The following is a 21,057-nucleotide window of genomic DNA, read 5'->3' on the forward strand; positions in this document are numbered from 1 at the left end:
TAAACAATTATTTAATCCATTTAATAATAAATAGAAAGGTCTATTTTATGCCTTGAGAGAATGTGCCTCTTATGTTTTGTGGTTGTTTTGGTTTCTGTTTTTAAACTGTGTTTCAATGAACAGGATTTTGTAAGTTAGAAACCAATTATTTTGGGAAAAGTAAACATCAAGCCTCATTTTTGAAAGGTAATTTCTAGAGTTCCTTCTATTCTAGAAGGAAAAAGGAAACAGATCAGAAAACCAAGTAGTCTAATTCCCACAGAAAAATGACATCAATCTATTTAACATTCCAGACTAATTTTAGAAAAAGGAATGAAGAGGCAGAGAGTATATCACACTGGACAAAGATTTTACTTATTGCTACACAGTTTGGCTTGTTAAAGACCATAACTCACGAGTAAAGAACCCTCACTTCCTAAGGTTTATGAATCTAGGCTTATACCTCGTTACTCAAGCATTTACTTTGTTGCCACCTGCAATAGCCAAACACTGCCTAGAGTCCAAAGAAAACTTACATTCTGATCAGTAAAAAATATACAAAGCTCTGTACCTAATTAGCATGCTTTCCAATAATTAACAGAAAATCAACCAACCTGGATTTCAGCAACACAGGGAGCATCTGCAAATAAACCTGAAGCACTTCAGAAGGCAAATCCTGGCTATGGTAACTGCACATGTGTTTATCACCTGTACTTATTCCAAGTTGCTGCTGAGCATGGCAAGCTAGCTCAACTCCTCTCTGAAGCACAGGATTATAGATACAGTTATACAGTTTCCACTGGACCACTACATTTCCCTTTTGAATTAAGTGGCAAATATGGCTTGCAATCTGGGTGCCACGTAGTTTGTCTTCTTCAAAAACAATGTCCTGATAAGCCTCCAGTGCATGCCATCTCAACAACATATCTTCAGATCCAGTGCTAGGCAGAATTCCCTGAACTCTGCAAGAGGAACTAGACACAGGACTGGCATCACTAGAGTTGCCCTGCAAGGCATCTTCCAGCTGAGCAAGCTGATCACAGTCAACAGTACATATATTGCATGATGACTGTATAATTTTTGGAGAGACTTCTGCTCCACCTAGTTGATCCAATATAAATTTGTTAAGGATGTTCAGTATGTGCTGTTGAAAGTTTTTTAGGATTGGCAACTTGGAAGCATGGAGCAATGGGACAATCACAGACTTCGGGTCCATACAACAACATATTCCTACATTATGTACACCTGAGAGAATCTCAGCACAGGTACTGGTCAAAGAAACTTGCTGCAACAAGTGCAAACACTGGTGTGCACAAACAGCAATGCAGCAGCATCTCTCAGGATAATCAACTTCTCCATCAGCAGTTTCAAAAGGGTTTTTGGAAGCTTGGTTTTTAAAAGCAGATACAGAGAGCCCAGAGAGATCTCTGTGGTGATTCATGAAGTGAGAGTACTCACATCGTCTGTGCCTCTTTCTTGTACACATTGATTGGTGGAGCTGCTCTGATTTCACTTTTTTGACAGTGCTGATTATTTTCATGATGCTGTTGATCAGGGCTTTCAGATGTTCTGAGGCTTCTCCAGGTACTCCCTCATTCTTCATACACAGCCATTCCATTTGAAGCACTGTTACTTTGAACAGCTTAAATCCCTGCTGCTGTATGAACTCATGAACCAGATCTATAGCTTGGCTAAAGTAGAATGGATTAGAGGCTGCACTTTGTAGGCAGCAGATCAAAATCTGCAAGACCCCTTCTATAACCTCAGGTAGAAGCAAGGCTCTGTGACGATACCTAGAAAACATATAGTCATCCTGAACCAGCTGCTGTAGTGTTTTCTTGTGTCCTGGAGCAAAAGGACCAGGTTGTTTTTCCAAGCAAACTCTGATTTTTAATGCTGCTTTAAGTAAGTCTGTTAAATTTCTTCGTAAATTGTCAGGCATTGTTTCTGTATTGCTAATGTCTAAAGACATAAGATGTAACACTGTTCGAAAGAGCATCCTTTGGATCAGAGCCACAGGTTCTTCTGTCCACCCTGCAGAAACCACTTCATTTTCTGTGTTACTACTTACATTGCAAGAGTCTCCAAATCCTGATAAGAACTCTGTCAATGTGGGCACAACATTTGCTGAAAGAGCAGAGCTGTGATTCAAAGTAATATCAAATTTGCACACTTTCTCTAGGAGAGACAGTAAGACATGGCATAAGTCAAAAGGAGAGTTATTCATGCTGCTCTCAGAAGTTCCTGCAGCTGGCTCATCCAAAATCTCAAATGCTGGCCTAACTTTGCTGGAACTTTCTAGATTAGGGGCATCAGTATTAGAATCTGGTACCACTTTGGCAGGTCGGCAATCACTTTTACCCCCAGGGTAGCTGTCCCTACCAGAAGCCATTACGAAGGGCTGCAGTAACTGGGAGCGCCTGTGTTTTGCTATCACAGCAGTCTTTTCATCCGAATTGCCTTCGGAATCGGACGTGGACAGCTGGGACCTCCTTGCATCTCGCACAGAGTAGCGGTGGGTGGTTTTGCGCAGACGGCCGCTTTTTCGAGAGCGAAGACTGAGTTTCACAGAAGTCTGAAGAAATGAACGAGTGTTTCCATCCAAGCTTAGTTTTTCCTGAGTAGATTTCACAGAACTTGTATTATTCTCTTTGGTCACACATATGTCTACTGTAAAGGGTATATTAAAATCTGTTGAAACAGCAAAATAACAAAGGAACATTAAAGGAGCATTATAATATGTAAAGCATTTTTCCTAATTTTATAGTTAAATACTTCCAGATTTAAAATATGCAGCAAATTTGTATCTTAATAGGTCATGGTTTTGCATATACCTATGTCAGACATTTTCAGTATAAAACAGGCAGCAACAACTCATGTTTACGGGCCATACTGGCTATTTTTAAAGCCTAGACAAATTATTTCATTTTCTATTTAGGGTTAGACAAAAGTATGCTAAAAGGTTTCCTAAAACTTTTTGTTGGCACAACTATTCTCAAAAAAAAAAATCATTCTCAAGACAAGATGTCATCAAGGCAGGTGAAAGAACTTTTTGGCAAGCAAACTAAAGGGAGGAAGAAAGGCCTTTTTAACTTGATGCTCCATTATCACTTTTTGCAACTTAGCTGCTATAGGAACCAGGTGTGTTAGCTCACAGCCCTTTTAGAATGCATGAGGACATTGTTAGTGTACTAGTGGTAATAGAAAAAATAAATTTCTCTACTTATTATCAGTGCAAATCTTCAAGTATACAGACTTCAGTCTTTACTTCAGCCCTAATTGCTTCAAATACAAGCAGCAGAAATAAAAGTAGGAGATTTAAAAATAGTCAGGGACAAAAGGGAGATGGAAATGAATAAAGGTTAGAGTCCTGAATATTCCTACAAAAGCCAAGACAAAACCCCCAACTTTCAAGTAAGCAGTATAAAATAGCAAATACAAAATTTAAATCTGATTCTATGGGCAAGAACATTTTGAAAAATAAAACAGAAGTACCACTGGTTCATTTATATCAGTAAACTCAGACCAAATTATCAAAAAAGCAAGCAGAGAAACAACTCTGCATGTTCTTGGATTAAGTCCATTGTTATTTTAAAGTAGTGACAGGACTGTAACTGGATGCTTCGGGCAGTAAAATAACGACCATAAAACAAGTGCAAGTATCCTTCACCCCATCAGTTCAGTATTTAGAAAAATGCCACAGTTAACAACAACAGCCCCCACCCCCACAAAACCCCAGAAGCCCACACAATAGCTATAAACATTATTTGAGCTGAAAGAAGAGATGCTTCCATGTGCAAGCACTATTGTGCCATGCTGTTTCTAAAGTCATAGTTGGGGTACTTAAAGAAGAAACATCATCTACTTTGAAGGCAGGAAATTAACCAGTACTTTACCAAACAAAGGATATTACGTGCACAGGAAGAAAAAAGCTGCCTAACAGGGGAACTTACTTCAGTCTGAGAAAAAACGCAACTACTTAGTGCACAACTGCATACATTGTGCTTACTGTATCAGTACTAAGAGAGGGTAACCTGTAGAAGTAAAAGCTGTGCATTACATAGTGTGTAAACCACATCTTAAAACCTCTTTACACAACAGCCTTTTAAACTAACTCTGGAAAAGCCACTAAGCTGTCACAGAGCAACCAAAACATTTCATTAATTCCATCATGCTTACAGGCATGAAAGAGTGATGCAACTGAGCAAGAAGGAAAGCTTATTATATAAAAGCTCTATGAAACTGGCCCTTTAAAGGCTCCAAGTCTACAAACATTAACAAAAGCCTTCAATTTGGAGGAATTTCAAATAGCAAAAAAAACCCTGGAAGAGCTTCAGGTATGAATCCTTAGAAGCTCTCTCAGTCAGGTAACTTCATCTCTTTCATTCTCTTTGTTTTACCCTCTGGGAGGGAAAAGAATGCATCAGACAAATCTAAGAGCCGAAAACAAAACAAAAAAATCTGACTAAGATCACTGCCATTTCATTGTTCAGATTTTACACAGCAACACAAGCACTGCCTTTCACACTGACCAAAAGCCTTTACCTTCTCTGCACAATTTTCACCTTCCTTGTATGCTGACAGGAGATTGCCATTTTTTAATTTAAATTCTCTGCAGAATCCATATCTTCATTCCACATTAGAAGATATGTACTACAATGAGCTATGTTTTAGCACAAAGTCCTAGGCTCTATAGTAAAACACAAATCATTTATTTTACATGCTTAATACTGCCAGTGATAAAACATACCTATTGCTTTTTCTTCCTGGACAGGGATTTTCCACACCAATGGCAGGAGGGACAGCAGGAGGGTCAGAAGTTCTTCTCGACATGTCAGCTCCTATGTTAGGAACAAAATAAAACCAAAAGATCTTGTACTTTTAAAAAACAGATTAACCGTCTTTATTTTACCAAGCTAGTCAGCATTCAGTTCCCTATGACTTTCTGCTGTTTTAAGCACCAAAAAAATGACCCAACTGCAAAGACTGCTATAATCATTAACTAGAGCCACTCAGAAAGCATCCAAGATACTTATTACACCTCTGCAACAGTTTCTATACAAAGCTCTCCTAAAACCCCTTGTAGAAAGAATTACTCAAAAAAAACCCAAAACCCCACAGAAAAGTCAGAAGCACAGAACAGTGATTTTAAAAAGTCAACATGAAACCCCAGAAAAATTTGAAACTTTGCTCCAAAAATGTAACAGCAAAAAAATCAAAACCACAGAATAACCCACTAAAAACCCTCCACTCCAACTGGGATTCTAACACTTATATACTAAGAACTTCAGTGCAGGGAAGAACTGTAGAAGTCACAGATTTCAAACACAATTCCTTTATGGGATGCTTTGCAGTGCTATCAGAACGGTTTCAGTCCTAAAGAACAAAAACTTTCAAACACAGAAAGCTGACTCAAGCATTTTGGCACTTTACATCATTCTGGGACATGCAACTGAAGTCTCTTTCCACCCAGCTACTGCACTTGAGCTTCACACATGCCTTAGGCAAATATGAGCTGGCAAACAGGTATATGATTATCTAGTTTTGCATTTTCTGCTCCTGCTAAAGGACAGAATGCAACTGCAACATATATTTTTGAATTTCCAGTTTTCCCAATTAACTCATGCACTCTCCCATAAAAAGGAAAGAAAACCAGCACCAAGAACAACATGAGCCAGAAAAATCCACACAGCCAAAGCTGAATACAAAAATTAAAACCAGTTAAGAAAAGCTACTACCTGATCAATAATTGAGTTCAGAGTGGTAAGCAAAATAAACCCACGGCCTTGAACTAAGTAATGTCCCAGTGCTGCCATATGAGTTTCTTCTTCTTCATCTTCCTTGGCTTCTGTCCTCTGTACCACTGCATTGCACAGTCTGTTGACATCAGTCAAGAATTCCCGTGCCAGTGAGTTACTGGCACTGCTCATGTCTGAGCTGTAAGTAGACGAAAGGACAGAAATTAACTCCATCAGAAAACACATTCCTTTTAGACAAAATACTGGGGGGGAAAAAAAGGAGTGTTTCTTCCCTGTCTCTCACCCCCTCCAAAAGATAGTGTCTGTTGAACTAAGGAATCAATATAGTGATGTAGGGTGGAAGGGAAAGAAAAGAACGAACTTAGAGAATTTCAGTGAAACTTTAGCTAACAGCCCAAGACCCCAAACACTGATTTTATAAATCTATCAGGTGAAAGCCTGTGACAGAGCATTCCCTCCCACTGCATAAATGGAAGTTAATAACATTGTTCCAGCTTTTCTTTGTAACCTCTATGCAAGCTTCAACATTTGTCTGCTACTAAAAGGTATTTGACCTGAAGCATAAGAGCAAAACACACAGCACATACACATCATTGTACAGAAAACATATTCTTTAATATGTTATTTGAACAATAACATATTATGTATTCCAACAGTATTCAGGCTGTTTCAAATGGAAAAGAAAAAAAAAATTACTGAGTTCAGATAATTTTGGGAGTTGCAGAAGTACAATGCTTTAGATTTACAACTAAACCAGAAGGTGTTTTCCTTCTGGCACAACTGAGTGGGTAGCAGTCGCTACTAGAGTGTGCTTAATTCAAGAGACAATTCTTGCTGCAACTGTTCAGGAGGAAATACCAAAAACATTGGTTCTGCTTCCCAAACTGATTAATTTTGCTTTGGATGCTCAGCACTAGTACATGAAGAAACATTTAACTCAAACAAGACAAGAAATGCAAGACTCAGCTGTAGAAAATTCTCAAGAGGATCACTGAAGAAAGCAAAACAAAAACAAGAACCAGTGATGGCAACTATGGAAACAAGATGATTTAATCCACATAAACCCCACTTAATAAGTGCTACAATAGCACATTTAACTCCTTCTATTTCTGTATAAACAGCTGAAGTAAAAGCTTCAAAAGCCAAGTATTTTCATTATATCCAAGCACAGAATATGCAAAAAAAAGCCAAATAACTTTCAGTGCAACATTTAAATATAACAGATGGATTAATATGTAATTAGTAGGTAAAAAAATAGACCTTTGAAGTAAAAGCAAGTTTGTTTGCACTAATGGTACAGAAAGCTCCTTCTAGTAGCAAAACTGCAAACACTTATACATATGACATTCACTGTAGAAGTAAAAAAAAAAAAATCTTACCAGAATCCCTTTGCCAGCTTAACACATCTATCTCCTATCTGGAACAAAAAGCAAATATATTCTGGAAATATCACTCTTGGTTCACCTGTTTTTAAAAACAGAAAATTGTCATGGTTAATATGAAATTTATTTTTTTTAAAGTTATTTTATGATAGCTATTTGAAATTTAGGAAGAGTCCTTGAGGGTTTTTTGAGCTTCAAAGCCCTGGTTTTCACTTTTAGCTTAAGACTGTGCACAACTGAAATCCTATTACAGAGAAAATAATTGGCATATATGAGATAAGTTAACATAATAAAATTCACTAGTTTTTAAAATGCAAAATGAGCTAGGTATGCAACTGTAAACAGTTTCCTCTAGTGATCACTACCTGCATATATAATATTTGAAGAACTTGCAGCTCCCGGTACAAGTGAGGGACAGCAGGAGAACTGAATTATGCAGTCAGGTGTTGAGTAAATGCATCTTAAATCTGTCCTAGTCTGTCCTGCCAGAATACCAATCTTTATTACACTAAGCACTGGGGAAGATTTAGTTAATAAAAATTGAAAATTTGTCAGTGGGAAACTCATCAAGTGAAAAATTATCACTGGGAATGCAAAGGGTCATAACCAAGAAAAGTCTCAAAAACATTAAGCTACTAAAGGTCTCTAAGTGAGCACTCAGAAGACATTTATTATATCCACAGTTAATTTGGGGGGAAAAAAAGCCCCCAACAGATGGGGACAGGAAAAAAAGGAAAGAAATACACTAAATTCATTATTTTAGTATTCTCAGATGGTAAGTAAATAAAAATTTCAGCTTTAAGTTAGTTATGATGAGCATGAACATTACATGACAGACTTCTTTAAGGAAGGAGACAAACACTACAGGTTACCCAGGCAAGCACCTAATAATTGGCCTCCCTTTGAGTGCTAGGAAACGTGTTTCATCCACAGCCTCACAAAAAAACCTAACTTACCCATTCAGCTAATATTCACAATTTATTGAAATAGAATAGTTTAAACAGCTAGTGGTTTTGCAGTTGCACCAGACTAATAGATGTAGAGATAAGCTGTCCATCACGCTTTAGTATGCTTCCAGTTGAAGCTTCAGTCTCCAGGTTTCCTGCACTGCTTGCATTGTTACATGGATTTAACATACATTGCCATACTCTATCAAAAGGGTGGATCAGTAGCAAGATAAAGTACGATTTTGTTGCCATTAACACAAAAAGACATTAAGCATATATTCTGAATACAATAATTTAATATAGAATGGGTAAGGAATTAAGATGCTCTCATCCTACAGTGCAGAAAAAAAAATGTAAAGAGATATGCTGGATAAGGGAGCACTTCTTTTAGGACTTGTTTCAGCAAGTGCTAACGAGTTCTTTGTTGTACCTATTTCTTTTTCTGCAATTAAGTTCTGAAACCGACTGACAGCACAAATGTGTCTGTCAAAACAGTTTGTGATATAACCTCATTATTCAACTTATCTTGAGGCTAGAGACAAAGAACATACAAGGAGAACTGAGAACTAATGAAGAAGCTTCCAAAAAAAGCTATCTATGGACAGACAACCTTCTTCCCTTTTGTATTTGCTTCCTGACAAGTGATTTGAGCACTTTAGGAACCTGACTTTTCAAAGAAGAACTCAGTAAACCACTTGCCCTGCTGACATTATAGCACAGTAAACCCTCTGCAGAGGTGGGGGTGTTTTTGTTGTTTTGGGTCTTTTGTTTGATTGCATTTTGATTTTTTTTTTTTAACCCACCCCCACTCAAAGGTTTCCGCTTGCTTTTCACCCTTCTCTTGTAGATTGTGGTATGCTGATACTCCACCCTACACAGCATAGACTTTCATCTCCAAGAAAGTATGCCAGGCAACTTGTTTCAAGTAGGATCTACTCTACTGCAGCACTTTTGTTTCAAGTGACACATCTTTAACTGCTGTGATGCCTGGTAAAATTGAAGCAGATGCTACACGAAACCCCTGTACTTTCAACTTCAGAGATGTCACCTTAACACCGTAAAACCTCCAAAACCTAAAACATCACTTATGAACTAAGCTGTATGAGAGCAGAAAGAAACCTACTAGAATGCTGTATACAGTCCCAATGAAACATTTACAGTTTTACAGTTCTGAAATACACTATGTGTCAGGGCTTCACATAGCCAGCTCTTAAAAAAAAAAAAAAAGAAGCCATTTCTTTTGCTAGAAGACCATGACTACCATAAAAATCACCTCTACTACATAGCATTTATCTATAAAAGGAAAAACTCACAAGTTAAAAAAAAAAATCACTTAACTGTGAATAACCTGATATTCTTCTATAATTGCCCATTTCACACCAATCTTTGCATCATGCTCATAATTCGACCTGTATCATGTCTGCCCTCTGGCCCCCTTCTGCATCAGCTCTTAAGGGAGTTATTTCCTATTTACTGTTGTGGTAGAAATCAACTTCTTGCATCTGAAAATTGTATTTTCACTGAACTTATTTCCATTTTTATGAAGTACCTAATCAAGTGAGCATCTTAAAATGTAAGACTGTCTTGTACTTGCTTCAGTGGACTTTAAAAGAAAATATCAAAATGGTTCATAAAAGGATGGAACTCAAAAATAAGACCACTTCGGCAATCTTGAATACTGAATCATTAATATACTAGATTTATATAGTGCTAATGATGAAATGTTATCTCTAATAACAGTAGAATTTGTGTAAAGAAGAAAATGCAACAAAAGCATAGTCAGAACTAGTACTCTGTATACTAGAGCAAACTGGGCCTTCTCCTTAGTCATGTTTTCAGCAATGCATTGCCCAGAAAGGCCTGGAATGTCCAGTAAACAACAAAAAGCAGTAACTACTAAATTACTACAGCACCATCATAACGAAATACAGTACTAAGTCAAAAGCCCACAATACTATTTTATTACCTCCAGTAACTGTTGCATTACAGATGCAGGAGGAGCAAAAGAATACTAGATGACATATAGCTACATGAAGTTGTTAATTTATTTATCTTCCCTAGTTTTCTGTTTCAGGTAAGAGAAACATTGACCAGGTGTGGCATGTTTATAAGTCCATATAAGTACAAACTGCAATGAAGTTGCATTTTCAGTAGGTATTAAAATTAATGCTTTGAAAAAAAACTTAGTTTCCATAAGACATAGTGCAATCAAGTTTTTTCTGGCTTCAGTTCAAAACTTGTAGCCTTTTCACCCATTCTGTAGGATAAAGTATGTGGGAATACAAGTTCACCACTGGCCAACAAGCACTACATTCAGTTTATACAGTATTCATTTCAATTAGCAAATGCTTTTCCCAGCCTCATTGCTTGTACTTAATGTTTATGCTCTGGAGAGCATATTTGTTACCTTTTGAAGGATTTTTACACTAATATATCAATCATTATTTAATCAGATTTACTCTGGGGTTAAATCTGCAATTTAAGATCAAGCTTCTGTTAGCAGAGGACAGACACATAATGAAGAGCATCCGCATCTTATTAACACTAGGACACTCCACAAGAGGCTTTTGCTATTGTAGCAAGGATTGTCACGGGTATTGCAGAAACTAAGTTTTGTTAGTGGCAGACAGCAATTTTGATTGTCTGGTTAAAGAAATTCACTAACAGACTAAGAATTAAAACCTCTGTGCAAACTGGGGAGGAAAAGAAAGTGCATGAGAGCATGCAACAGAGAAATACATATCTAGTGTGGCCTGGAATGAAATGGGAAGTAAAGTGCTGCCTTGAAATCTGTATGTGGTGGGAGAATGCAAGTAAAGCCTGGAAGTAGTGCATCACCGAAATCAGCATTCTTCCTTTTCTGTTGTTTTGATATGATTCAAAACTTTACACAAGCTGGAAAGAAATACTCAGCTGACATTGCCAAAATAGGTTACACAGCAGGAGCAACACATAGACCTAAAGAAAACAGGAACCTGCAGTTTAAGCAGAGCATCTCAGAAAGCTTGAGACACTTTGATGCTTTGCATTACTGATGCAGGGCAATCAGCCAAAAGCGTAGCTTACAAAACACAGTGAACATTTGCAAACCATAAAACAACTCAGCCAAAAACATGAGCAAACAAGAGCAAAACCAAGACACTTTCAAGTGTGGTTCATTCTCAAAACAGACATACCAGACAACACTCTGGCTCCACAGAAGACCTCCTACTTAATATTTTCAACCACTGTCTGCTCTGTCCTCTGCTATTATTTATTAACTATTTGAGGTTGCAGAAGCAGAAACCCCATTACATACTAAGGCAGTGCTGCTCCAACCATGACATAGCACATGAAAAACCAACCTCTTAACATACAGAATTTATTATCAGACTGCAGGTAGCTGTCAATTTTTTCAGCACAGTGCTATTTCTGGCCAAGTCCTTGATTTTGTCAAGGAGTTCAGTAACCAGCTTTTAGCCTTATGTGTAGTCCACTAGATCAATATTTCTTCTGAACAAGTTATTCAGTCTCTCTCCCCACAATAAAGAAAAAAGTAAAAACCTAAAATGCTTGGTATGTTTGGTTAAATAATACATGCACTATCCTTTTAACAAGCCAGGGAAGTGTGTCAAGTGCACAAGACAGTAAACAAGTATTATTTTAATGAACCCTCAAAAGTATGGTGAGACCATCAGAGCAATGATGTCTCAGTACACACAAGCATGTTTATGTCTGTATAATCTTAATATTGCCACCTTTATGTGTTAACTCCCATCTCACTTAAGAGGGATGTTTGTCTTGCAAGGCCTGAAGTTTGAGAGTCCTGCTTCTACAAGTATTGTAAATCTTCTGTAAGTATGTTGTTTACTTGTGTTCTACTGCCATGGTATTAAAAATCGAATCCATGAAGCTCAGTGCTTGTATAACCAGAGAATTAAAAAATTTCTACCTCTAAGTGGATGTGAAAGAATTGTATCTTACACTGAAAAAAAAAAAAAAATTAAAGGAATTATCTGTGCTTACTGAAAAAAATAGTCTTTAAAGGAATAAAAACACTCATTTTCATATTGTGTATGGTTGGGGAACACTGACATGGGTGGCTAAACTAGCCATTCCTGATGTAGAATAGGAATGCCAAGGGAAAAAACCAAATGAGATCAGACAAATAATATGCCAGGTTTGTTCAAATAAAAGAAACAGGTGCTCTCCAAAATACCTGTCATATATACATATATAAAATCAAGTCAGCAAACATACCCAAGGCTACAGACACTTTGAGATACACAGAGGCATTACAGCAGGTGCAGGCAGGTCACCTTCTCAGAAAGGGTTTCAGAGCTGTCATTCTTCTGATCAAGACCCAGACCTGTGATGTACCACACAGGGAAATAAGAAGAAAGAAAAAACCAAACACTTGCTTACTCCCAAATTATAGTTTCCCATGATTTTCAGGCCTCAGGTTTTTTTGACAGTTTGAAATAAAACTCATGGGTAATGTCACTGGGCACAAAGCTTGTTGCAGACTACACTTCCAAAACTTGGTCAGCGTATTCTTTCAAAAGAACCTAATGTACTTGCTAGAATTTAATCTACTTCCTGTGATATATTCTGACTGCTGGGTGTTTATGTCTGCTCTCTCCAACACAACTGCTTCTAGAATCTCACTTGTCTAGCATAACTATTGGTGAAATCAGCTCTAAATTATAGAACCATTGCTCAGAGGTATCTCAGATTAACACATACACATTATTCTTGTTTACATACAACAATACACCCTACTCCCTCACACAAGTTCATGTTTCTCTGTTCAACAGTTTCTAAAGTGTCATCTTAGGACATTTTTTCATGTTAAAATTCATCACGTTCTCAGGTTCTGCCTTGAGCTATGAAGATCAATATTCCCTTTACAAGTTAACAGATAATCAATAATTTCCTCCTTTTGAGTCTGGGGGAAATACCACTGAGACAGAGCTAATGGCAAAGAATCCCACAAGCTAGCTGCATATTACACAAGTGCTTTGAGACAGCTTCTCAGCTTCATGGGGAATTTTGTTTAGTTGTCAAGCAATATGAAACACCCGTGAATACATTCTTGTCAAGCCTGAAATCAAGCACAAAAATGAGAGATGATTCATCTAACAAGATAAAAAGTACAACACTAATGAAAGACAGGCTCTCAAACAACCACCTACACTCAAGTTATACATTAGCCCAGTATGTATGCTATACTCAAGTTTATGCTAAGATTGTGGTCCTACACTATCCAAAGTCAGTAACTACAACATAGCTGTTAGCCAAATTAAATCCATTCCAGTTCATTTAAAATGTTCACATTTCAGACCACTGCATACAGGCATGGAGCATAAGCATTCCTTACAAGAGGCATGGGGAAAGCTGGGGGCCTTTGAAGATAATGATTGCAGCACTGTGTCAAAAACAAATATGCTTGCTATCATGAACATCAGCTAAAACGCACTGAAGAATACAATGCTGTTACCAATACCATGAAAGTGCTGGCAACAAGCTTTGTTAGCAGAGTTGAAGGCTAAGATCTCTTCCAGATCTTATCCAAAGTATCAGAGGCCAATACCTCTGCAAACACATGGTACTAAAGGAAGGAACTGACAAATATTCCACCACAAGGTGGAATCTATCAAAGACCAGTAAGTTCTTACAAAAGAAAAAAGAAGGATGAAGATCATCTGTAAAACATTTGGAAGTGAGAAGGCAATGCTCCTAAGTGAGCCTTGTTCTGAACACTACTCAGACTGCTAACAAGCTCCTCCCTAAATAAAAATACATACAAGTAATACTCCTAGATACCTTCTTCCATACTTTAGGTTTGACACTCTAACCACAGAACAGACTACAAGCAAGCCTTAACAGTCGTGGCTGCACAGTAACAACTAAATCTAAAGATCAAGACTAACCCCCACAGACTCTACAAAGTGAAAGGAAAGCAGCAGTCTAGTACAGCAGGTAAGTCAGAAGCTCAGGGCCTCTGTCTCCAGTACTGAGCCCACAGAGATCAGCCCTGCATGACCAGGCAGACTTTGTGATGCCCTCTCTTACATTAATCCACAGTACTGGAGACAGTGTGGTCTCCGTGACTATAGTTGGGGCTACACCACAAGTATGCAGACCACCCTGCATTTTGAACAACAAATATCCACTCAAGTCATGATCTAGAGGCTCATATAAAACTTCTTGTAACTTATAAGATTATACACTTTGATTGCACTTACTTGGAGAAAGAGAAGAAGTAAAAATTTGAACAGTATCTTGAGGCACTCTTGGTGAAGGGATATGAACGAATAAAGGCTATGCTAAATGAAAGATTAGTAGTTAGAGGATTAAAACTACAAAGTGCTTAAGATAAGTTTTGGCATTGTGACTAAACTACCCACTAAGAACAATTAAATAAGAGGGGAAGATCAATGATCAGAGATCTTTTTTTTTTTTTAAAAAGTCATTAAAGGGCAGAAAACTAATTCCACTTTGAATCTTTTAATACTGGTCAATGAAGCTGGTACTTTCTATTATCAACCAGAAGCAGACAAAACAGCAGCTGGCAATTTAAAAAGTTACCTAAATATCTGAGAGTTACATACGCTGCTATCCTGTTAAGATCAGTATGCCAGCTTCTTTACAAAGTGAAAACAGCTTTGGTGGTGTTAGGGAAACAGACCCTGTATTTCTCCCAGGCTTTACAGCAAAGAGGTGTTTGTTTCAGCTGCCCCTCTTGGACTGAACTGGACCCAGATGACCCAGTCAACATTCCAGATAACTGCAGGCAAAATGACTCACATCATCTCATTTTAGGTAGCTTTTCTCCAGTGGGAATGCAAATAAAGAACAGCTAGGATTTTTTACTTATTTTTGACGTTTAAACAGCACTCCAAATTAGTCAAGGAGTACAGATGCCAACAGAAAAATTGCAATCAATAATTACACTTCACTACCTATAATAATGACCAAAAAAATGAAGTTTCCCAGTATACCTATTACTAGATAGACAAACATTTAACAAAAGGCTGAATCACCAGGAAAAACCTTTAATCCATGCACAATACAAAGAAAAAAAAGCACCAAAATAGGAAGTCCCCAATTATAAATGTGTATCACACATGAGCACACACAAAAAAGATTTTACACTCTTAAAAATAGTGAGGAGATGCATGAAGTATGCCAGATGAAGGTACATATGTAGCCAAGTAGTATTTTCAGTAAGCAAACACAATATGATAATTTTTCCTGCAAATGCTAAGGACTTAGTGGGACTCCAATAATCAAATAGACTTTGTAACTGATGTAATCTAGGCTTCTAAAAATAGTTCTAGAGTAATTAGGAGTACCTTCTGGAGTGGAAAATACACCCCCACATCACTCCCCAGCATTTTCTCTATATATTCAGGCACATAAAGGAAGTTTTCTGCTTTCCTTTGATCTTTTCTTAATTGAAACATGCAAATAAAAATAGAAACTACACATTCCTCACTGACTCAAATCTCCCCATATCATTGAAAGATGCAAGAAAGAAAAATAATAATAATCATGTAGCACACAAGGTTTTAGACTTGAGGGTTTTGCTTTGTTTTTTCTACAGCAAACCATAAGAATGTTTGATCTCAGTTCTTGGAAATTAGGATTGTTAAACTCTCTTGCCTTCCAATAGAAGGAGAACAGGAAGGTCAAAGACTAGCACTTTTTTTGTTTAAGACTATTTCAGTGTCTGTTTAAACTAGTGAATCAAAACTGTACAGATATAAACTTTTGAAATCTTACAACAATCAGCATATTGCTGGATTTTTATCAGCTCCTGCAAGAGAATTATAAGCTATCAAGAACATTTCTTGCCCTAAGTCTTAAATATTTTCCTTACTAATTCACATTTTTCTAGAATTAAGGCACTGAGACATATTCATCCCTTCAGATTGCTGTTTCTGTTACTCATTCCCCATCTTTTAGCTAATGCACTAAAGTCTATCAAATCAGTAGCTTACTGAAGTTAACAGATCTAGTTACATACTTTTCATCATTTATTCCCCCAAAGAACATAAATCTTTGGTAAATGCTTTCACAATACTAAAGAGGAATAGATGATGTGTATTTTTTTTCTGCAAGTGTTTGCTGAAATAAAACCGCACAGAAGTTAACATCAGTTTTAATACTGCCAACAAACCCTTGCGTTTGGCACTACCTGACAGTAATTCCTTCTAATATTTAATCTTCCCAATTTTCTCTTGGGAAAGCAAAAAGATTTTTCTCTACTGTCAACAGTTGGAAAAATCAGAAACTCCCTCCTCCCACCTCACAGTTATGCTCCCATACTCACTCATGCTCCCATACTTTTCTAACTGAAGCCAAGGAGCTCAACTTTCTGGGTGCACGAAAAGCAAGCGAAGAATTCATAAACATGAGAATTAGCTGAGATTGTCAGAGTAGTTGAGCAAGCATCTGACAGACACAGTCTAACAGGCACTAGTCTTCCACCATCTTTTGCAAACCACTATTCATTACTTGCCTTCCACTTCCCACCTTTTAAATTATCCAGGAAGTGCGGAAAAGCTTTTTCACAATGTAAGTAATTTCCACAGTGCCTCAACAGCACATGGCTCAACAACCCCATACAAACACAAGTGCCACAGGACAAGCCCCAGATGCCTGCAGGGAGCTACACAAGCTCAGAAGTGCAGAAGACAACCCTATCAGTGCTTCCCACTGTGTGGTCACTGCAAAACCTCACCCACAGTAAGGGCAGGCAGTAGGGAGTTACTTATGGGGGAGAAGAGCACTAAGAAATAGAAGACAAAGAAGCAGAAGAGTGGAAGCCCTGGCTCCTTTGTAACACACCAAAATCACAAAACCCATGAGGTACAGAATATGAAGGAAGATTAAATGTGCAGTAGTGACTAAAAAAAAAAAAGCTACGGAACTTTACAGAAATATCCAAAACAAAGATGCAATAGAAGTTTCAGCAGGTACAGGTACCAAGATACAGCATTATTCTAGGACTTCACTACATAGATCAGGTATTACATACCTATCCCTTCTTCCACATACATAAGCTAAGGAATTTCACAGGGCTTTTTTCCATCTTGCTCTCTCACTCTGCCTCAGATTTAATCTGTATCTTCACACAACATAGATGCCTAAAAATCACACTAAGAAGATTCACACTTCTACTTAAATAATTGGTACAAAAAAACCTGACTTTCCAGAAAAAGAGATTTTAATCAGACCCCAGGCTACAAACATGAATCAAAGAGCTAACAGCTTACAGCAAAAAAAACCCCAAGACTACACATAGCCTCTTCCTCCTTTCCCATCATAAATTCCAGTATCACTTCTGTGTAGAGTGCTCTATCTGGAAGCAAGATTTTACCTTGCACTAATTTCAAAGTCCCTGAGAGCCATATTCAAATGCAATACATGAATCTAAACAGAGGAAAGAAAACCTGATCCTGCATACCATACTGCTTTATTAGGTCTCAACAGGCCATGGCAGCTGAATCAGAAACCCTGCTGAACCTCAGTGTAAGCCCCTACCTCTCAAAATGCAGCTAGGGTTATAGAGCTCAGCCCACCTGACAGCTCATGACTAGCAAGAAGATACTTCTGTTCTTCCCCAGCAACTCTTCTCTTCCTCTTATCTCCAGCACTGCGCTCATCCAGTTCCTTCTTGATGTGACCCACCCCAACAGGTTTGCAGAAAACTAGCTTTTTCAGCTGGATTTTTTGTTGTTGTTGAATTGCCATATTGAGGGATCAGACAGTTGTCACTGTCAGTGAAGGGAAGGCTGCAGGAGGGAGATCTCTCCCTTCAGCAGTAACAAGCTGCTCGATCAGCTTAGCAAGCTCAGACAAATAAGTCCAAGTTACACAACAGAAGGAACCTCAAGTCTCTTCTACCTGATGCTGTCCCAGGTATAACATCCTCAGCAGTGCTGTCACAGGAGCCAATAGCTGCAATGACACCAGCTCAACTACTTGATCCTATCTAAATGCCTGTGAACCTTCATCGAGCAATAATTTTCCAAAGTACCTGATATTCCCACAACCATCTCTGAACTGGAAAAGAAAGCAAGAGACAAAGTAATCCCAGGCATATATACATAAAGGCCTCCCTCCACTGCATATTACAATCCTTTTCTAACATTCTAATCCAATTTTCCAACAAACATAACAAAAAAGATGAAGTAGTGACATCTCATGCAACAGCTACTACAGTTCTTAGCTAAGGAAGCCCACAGAGCCTGACGACTCCTCAAAAAGAAATAAAACAGGTGTAAGTGTGGTCTTGTCAATGACAGCTGTTCACTGCAAAGAACTGAAATTCACCCACAGAGGACAAGCAGGCGTGTTCTGCACAGCAACTCCAGGTGCAGAAGAATCCTCTTACAAAATAATCATTTCACCCTAATTCCCTCTGCTCCTTTCTGCACTCAAAAGACAAGCATCAAAACTAGTTTTGCTTCAGATTTCCTCCATGGGTAACATTATCTTATTTGAAAAGAGAGCAACGTGACAATGGTGAAATTCTGTGAATATGAAGGAAATATTAAATGACCAGCTGCAAGGGTGTACAATTTTATACTAATAAGGAAGCAGCATGGTCTGTTACAAAAATCACTGACAATAGAAATACAGAGCTGAGCTTCCTGAAGTGCTCGTTCACAGGATCACGGTATTTGCTTATGCTCTTGGAGCTCAGCTGTAAAGAGAACTGTATGAAAACAGCAACTTACTTTCAGTAAGTGTTAAGAATGCAGTTTCTCTTTTCCAGTGTTTACATATCCAGTGTCTCACTTTCCAACAGATCCTACACTATTGTTCAAAGTGCTCACAAAGTGCTCCTTCCTTACTGTCTTAAGCTGCACTAACAAGTGATGTGGCGACACATGAAAAACCTACCAGGAAACTAGGAGGAAGGAGGAAGCAAAAGAAGCATCAAAGGAGAATTTTCATTAAATGCTTATTAACCTAACAGAAAAACTTCTTACAATCAAACATTTTTGAAGGAAAGCTGTCTTTGAGTATGGTTAAAAAAATTCACACAGCAAGGAGAAAAGGAAGGCAGGAAGGGAGTGACGTCAAAAAAGCTCTTCTTAAGAAATCTGTATAGTCTAACAAAGCAAGTGACAACTGACTTCCTGAGGTCTCTTATTTACTATTAACTTTGGTTTTAAAAGTAAAGCATTGAAAATTAAATGCTTTTAGCTTGCAAGAGTCTCTGTCCAAAGGACAACAAGGAAGAAAAATAAAATTAAAACACCATAGAAAAAGAGGGTTTTTCCCTTATCTATGAAAACAACATTATTTTTCATTCACTCTATTTAAAAAATCCACCAGAAACTCTCAGAGCCAGTAAACCACAGATTTTCTAAAGCACCTGAGAGGATGCTTTCCTCTTTGCACTACTGGTCTGTGAGCCTACAATAAAGGCAAAAAAGGAGACTCAAGAATATTTTCCTGAGTCCTTACCACACTGTAGTTCCATTATGACAAAAGCTCTATGCAGACATGGTCTCTTGTCCAAGCAAACAAAATCAGATCCTTCCTTCAGGAAATGCTAAATGTTCCAGACACCTCTTTGCTGCTACCTAGCATAAGATTATGATACACATGACTAAAACAGACAGCTGTACCACCATCTCATCAGCAACAGTACACAAGCTTGTGTCACTAGCACCAAATTTCTGTAGATCCTTATAATGAAGTCTTACTGATTCACATGGCACTACAAGCAAAAAGAAAGAAAGAAAGAAAAAAGTCTGCCATCCAGATTTTTTTTAGCCAGTCCCATTTATAACCACATTAGATGCCTTTCTAACTCCTAGGCCATGACATTCAGTCATCTGATCTTCTTTCTGAATTTCTTCAATTGCTCTGCTTTTTCTCATACAAGAACTTTTATTTTCACTTCCAGTGATGCACCTGCTTTTCCTGCCTTCTTCCTTCACTGCAGATGTTAGTAAAAGGTAGCTCTTTAGTTCCTCTGGGGATATCAGGCAACATGCAATTCTCAGTTTTTTGTTTTTCTCTCGGAAAAGCATCTTTGAACATTCTCCCCACTCTCAAAAAACATGTAGAAGAATTCCCATCGCTCCTCTGTCCACTCATTTTGATGGATGTTGTTAAAAAAAGGTAGTTCAGGTGCTGAAACGCTGCGACCCTTGTATATTCCACGTCCGCCAGCGTTATCGCGTTTCCGTGAACAGCCCACATTTGTTTTTCTTCAATCATTAGCTGCAACACACGCCTCGCTGACGGCAAAGGCGTTGTGGTCCCGCTCTGCGCCAACACCTCGCAGCACAGAACGCTGGAAGGGACCACAGTGGGGCATCTGCTCCAACCTCCCTGCTCAAGCACGGTCATCCTAGAGCGCGTGGCACAGGATTATGTCCAGACGCTTCTGAAACATCTCCAGCGAGGGAGACTCCACAACCTCTCTGGGCAATCTGTTCCAGTGCTCGGTCACCCGCACAGCATCCCGGTAACACGGGAGGGGGCGGAGGAGAACCCGCACGCACCGCCTGGACTCGCACACGGAGTATTAAACGTCGCCTTTCGGCAAGGCCGAGGCTTCATGTCAGCAGGGACCGCTCCGGGCGGCCCCGGGAACACTCGGGCCCCGAGCCCGCGGCGCCCCTCCCGCCACCGGCGGCCGCTGCTGCCCGGGAGCCCCGGGGCGGGCCGGGCCCCGCCCGCGCCACTGCCGGCGGCTCCTTCCGCCTACTACGGCCGCCGCCGCCGGGCTGCCCCGAGCCTCCAGCGGTATCTCCAGGCGACAGCAGCGCCACTGACAGCCCGCCCCGGCGCCGCGGCTGCCGGCTTCGGCCCGCCGAAACCCGCGGACAGGGCCTATGCTGAGCGCCCTCCCACGGCCCCGCGCCGCCAGGCGAGCCCCCGCGGTGGCGGTACCCGTCCTGCCCTTACCCGCTCCTCGCCCCGCCAGAGCCGACGTACGCGGCCGCCCGCTCCGCTCTTATCCCGCTGACAGCGTCC

General features: G+C 39.1%; 1 protein-coding gene across 3 annotated transcripts in view; it reads right to left on the reverse strand.

The window, feature by feature from the left end:
• Window positions 1-21,054, reverse strand: part of LYST (lysosomal trafficking regulator) — a 79,043-nt gene extending 57,989 nt beyond the window's left edge. For 2 of the 3 annotated variants that reach the window (XM_069010313.1, XM_069010311.1), the window contains exons 1-5: window positions 20,989-21,054; window positions 7,118-7,202; window positions 5,718-5,916; window positions 4,730-4,820; window positions 594-2,670 (exon numbers count right to left, since the gene is read on the reverse strand). In XM_069010313.1, the coding sequence (XP_068866414.1) occupies window positions 594-2,670; window positions 4,730-4,820; window positions 5,718-5,909 (2,360 nt within the window). In that variant the 5' untranslated portion in view covers window positions 5,910-5,916; window positions 7,118-7,202; window positions 20,989-21,054. Of the gene's footprint in view, window positions 1-593; window positions 2,671-4,729; window positions 4,821-5,717; window positions 5,917-7,117; window positions 7,203-12,306; window positions 12,407-20,988 lie in introns of those variants that run through there. The other variant, XM_069010312.1, reaches the window with a different exon arrangement.
• Window positions 21,055-21,057: the final 3 nt, after the last annotated feature.

The sequence above is a fragment of the Aphelocoma coerulescens genome, chromosome 3 (assembly GCF_041296385.1).
Source record: "Aphelocoma coerulescens isolate FSJ_1873_10779 chromosome 3, UR_Acoe_1.0, whole genome shotgun sequence".
NCBI lineage: Eukaryota > Metazoa > Chordata > Aves > Passeriformes > Corvidae > Aphelocoma > Aphelocoma coerulescens.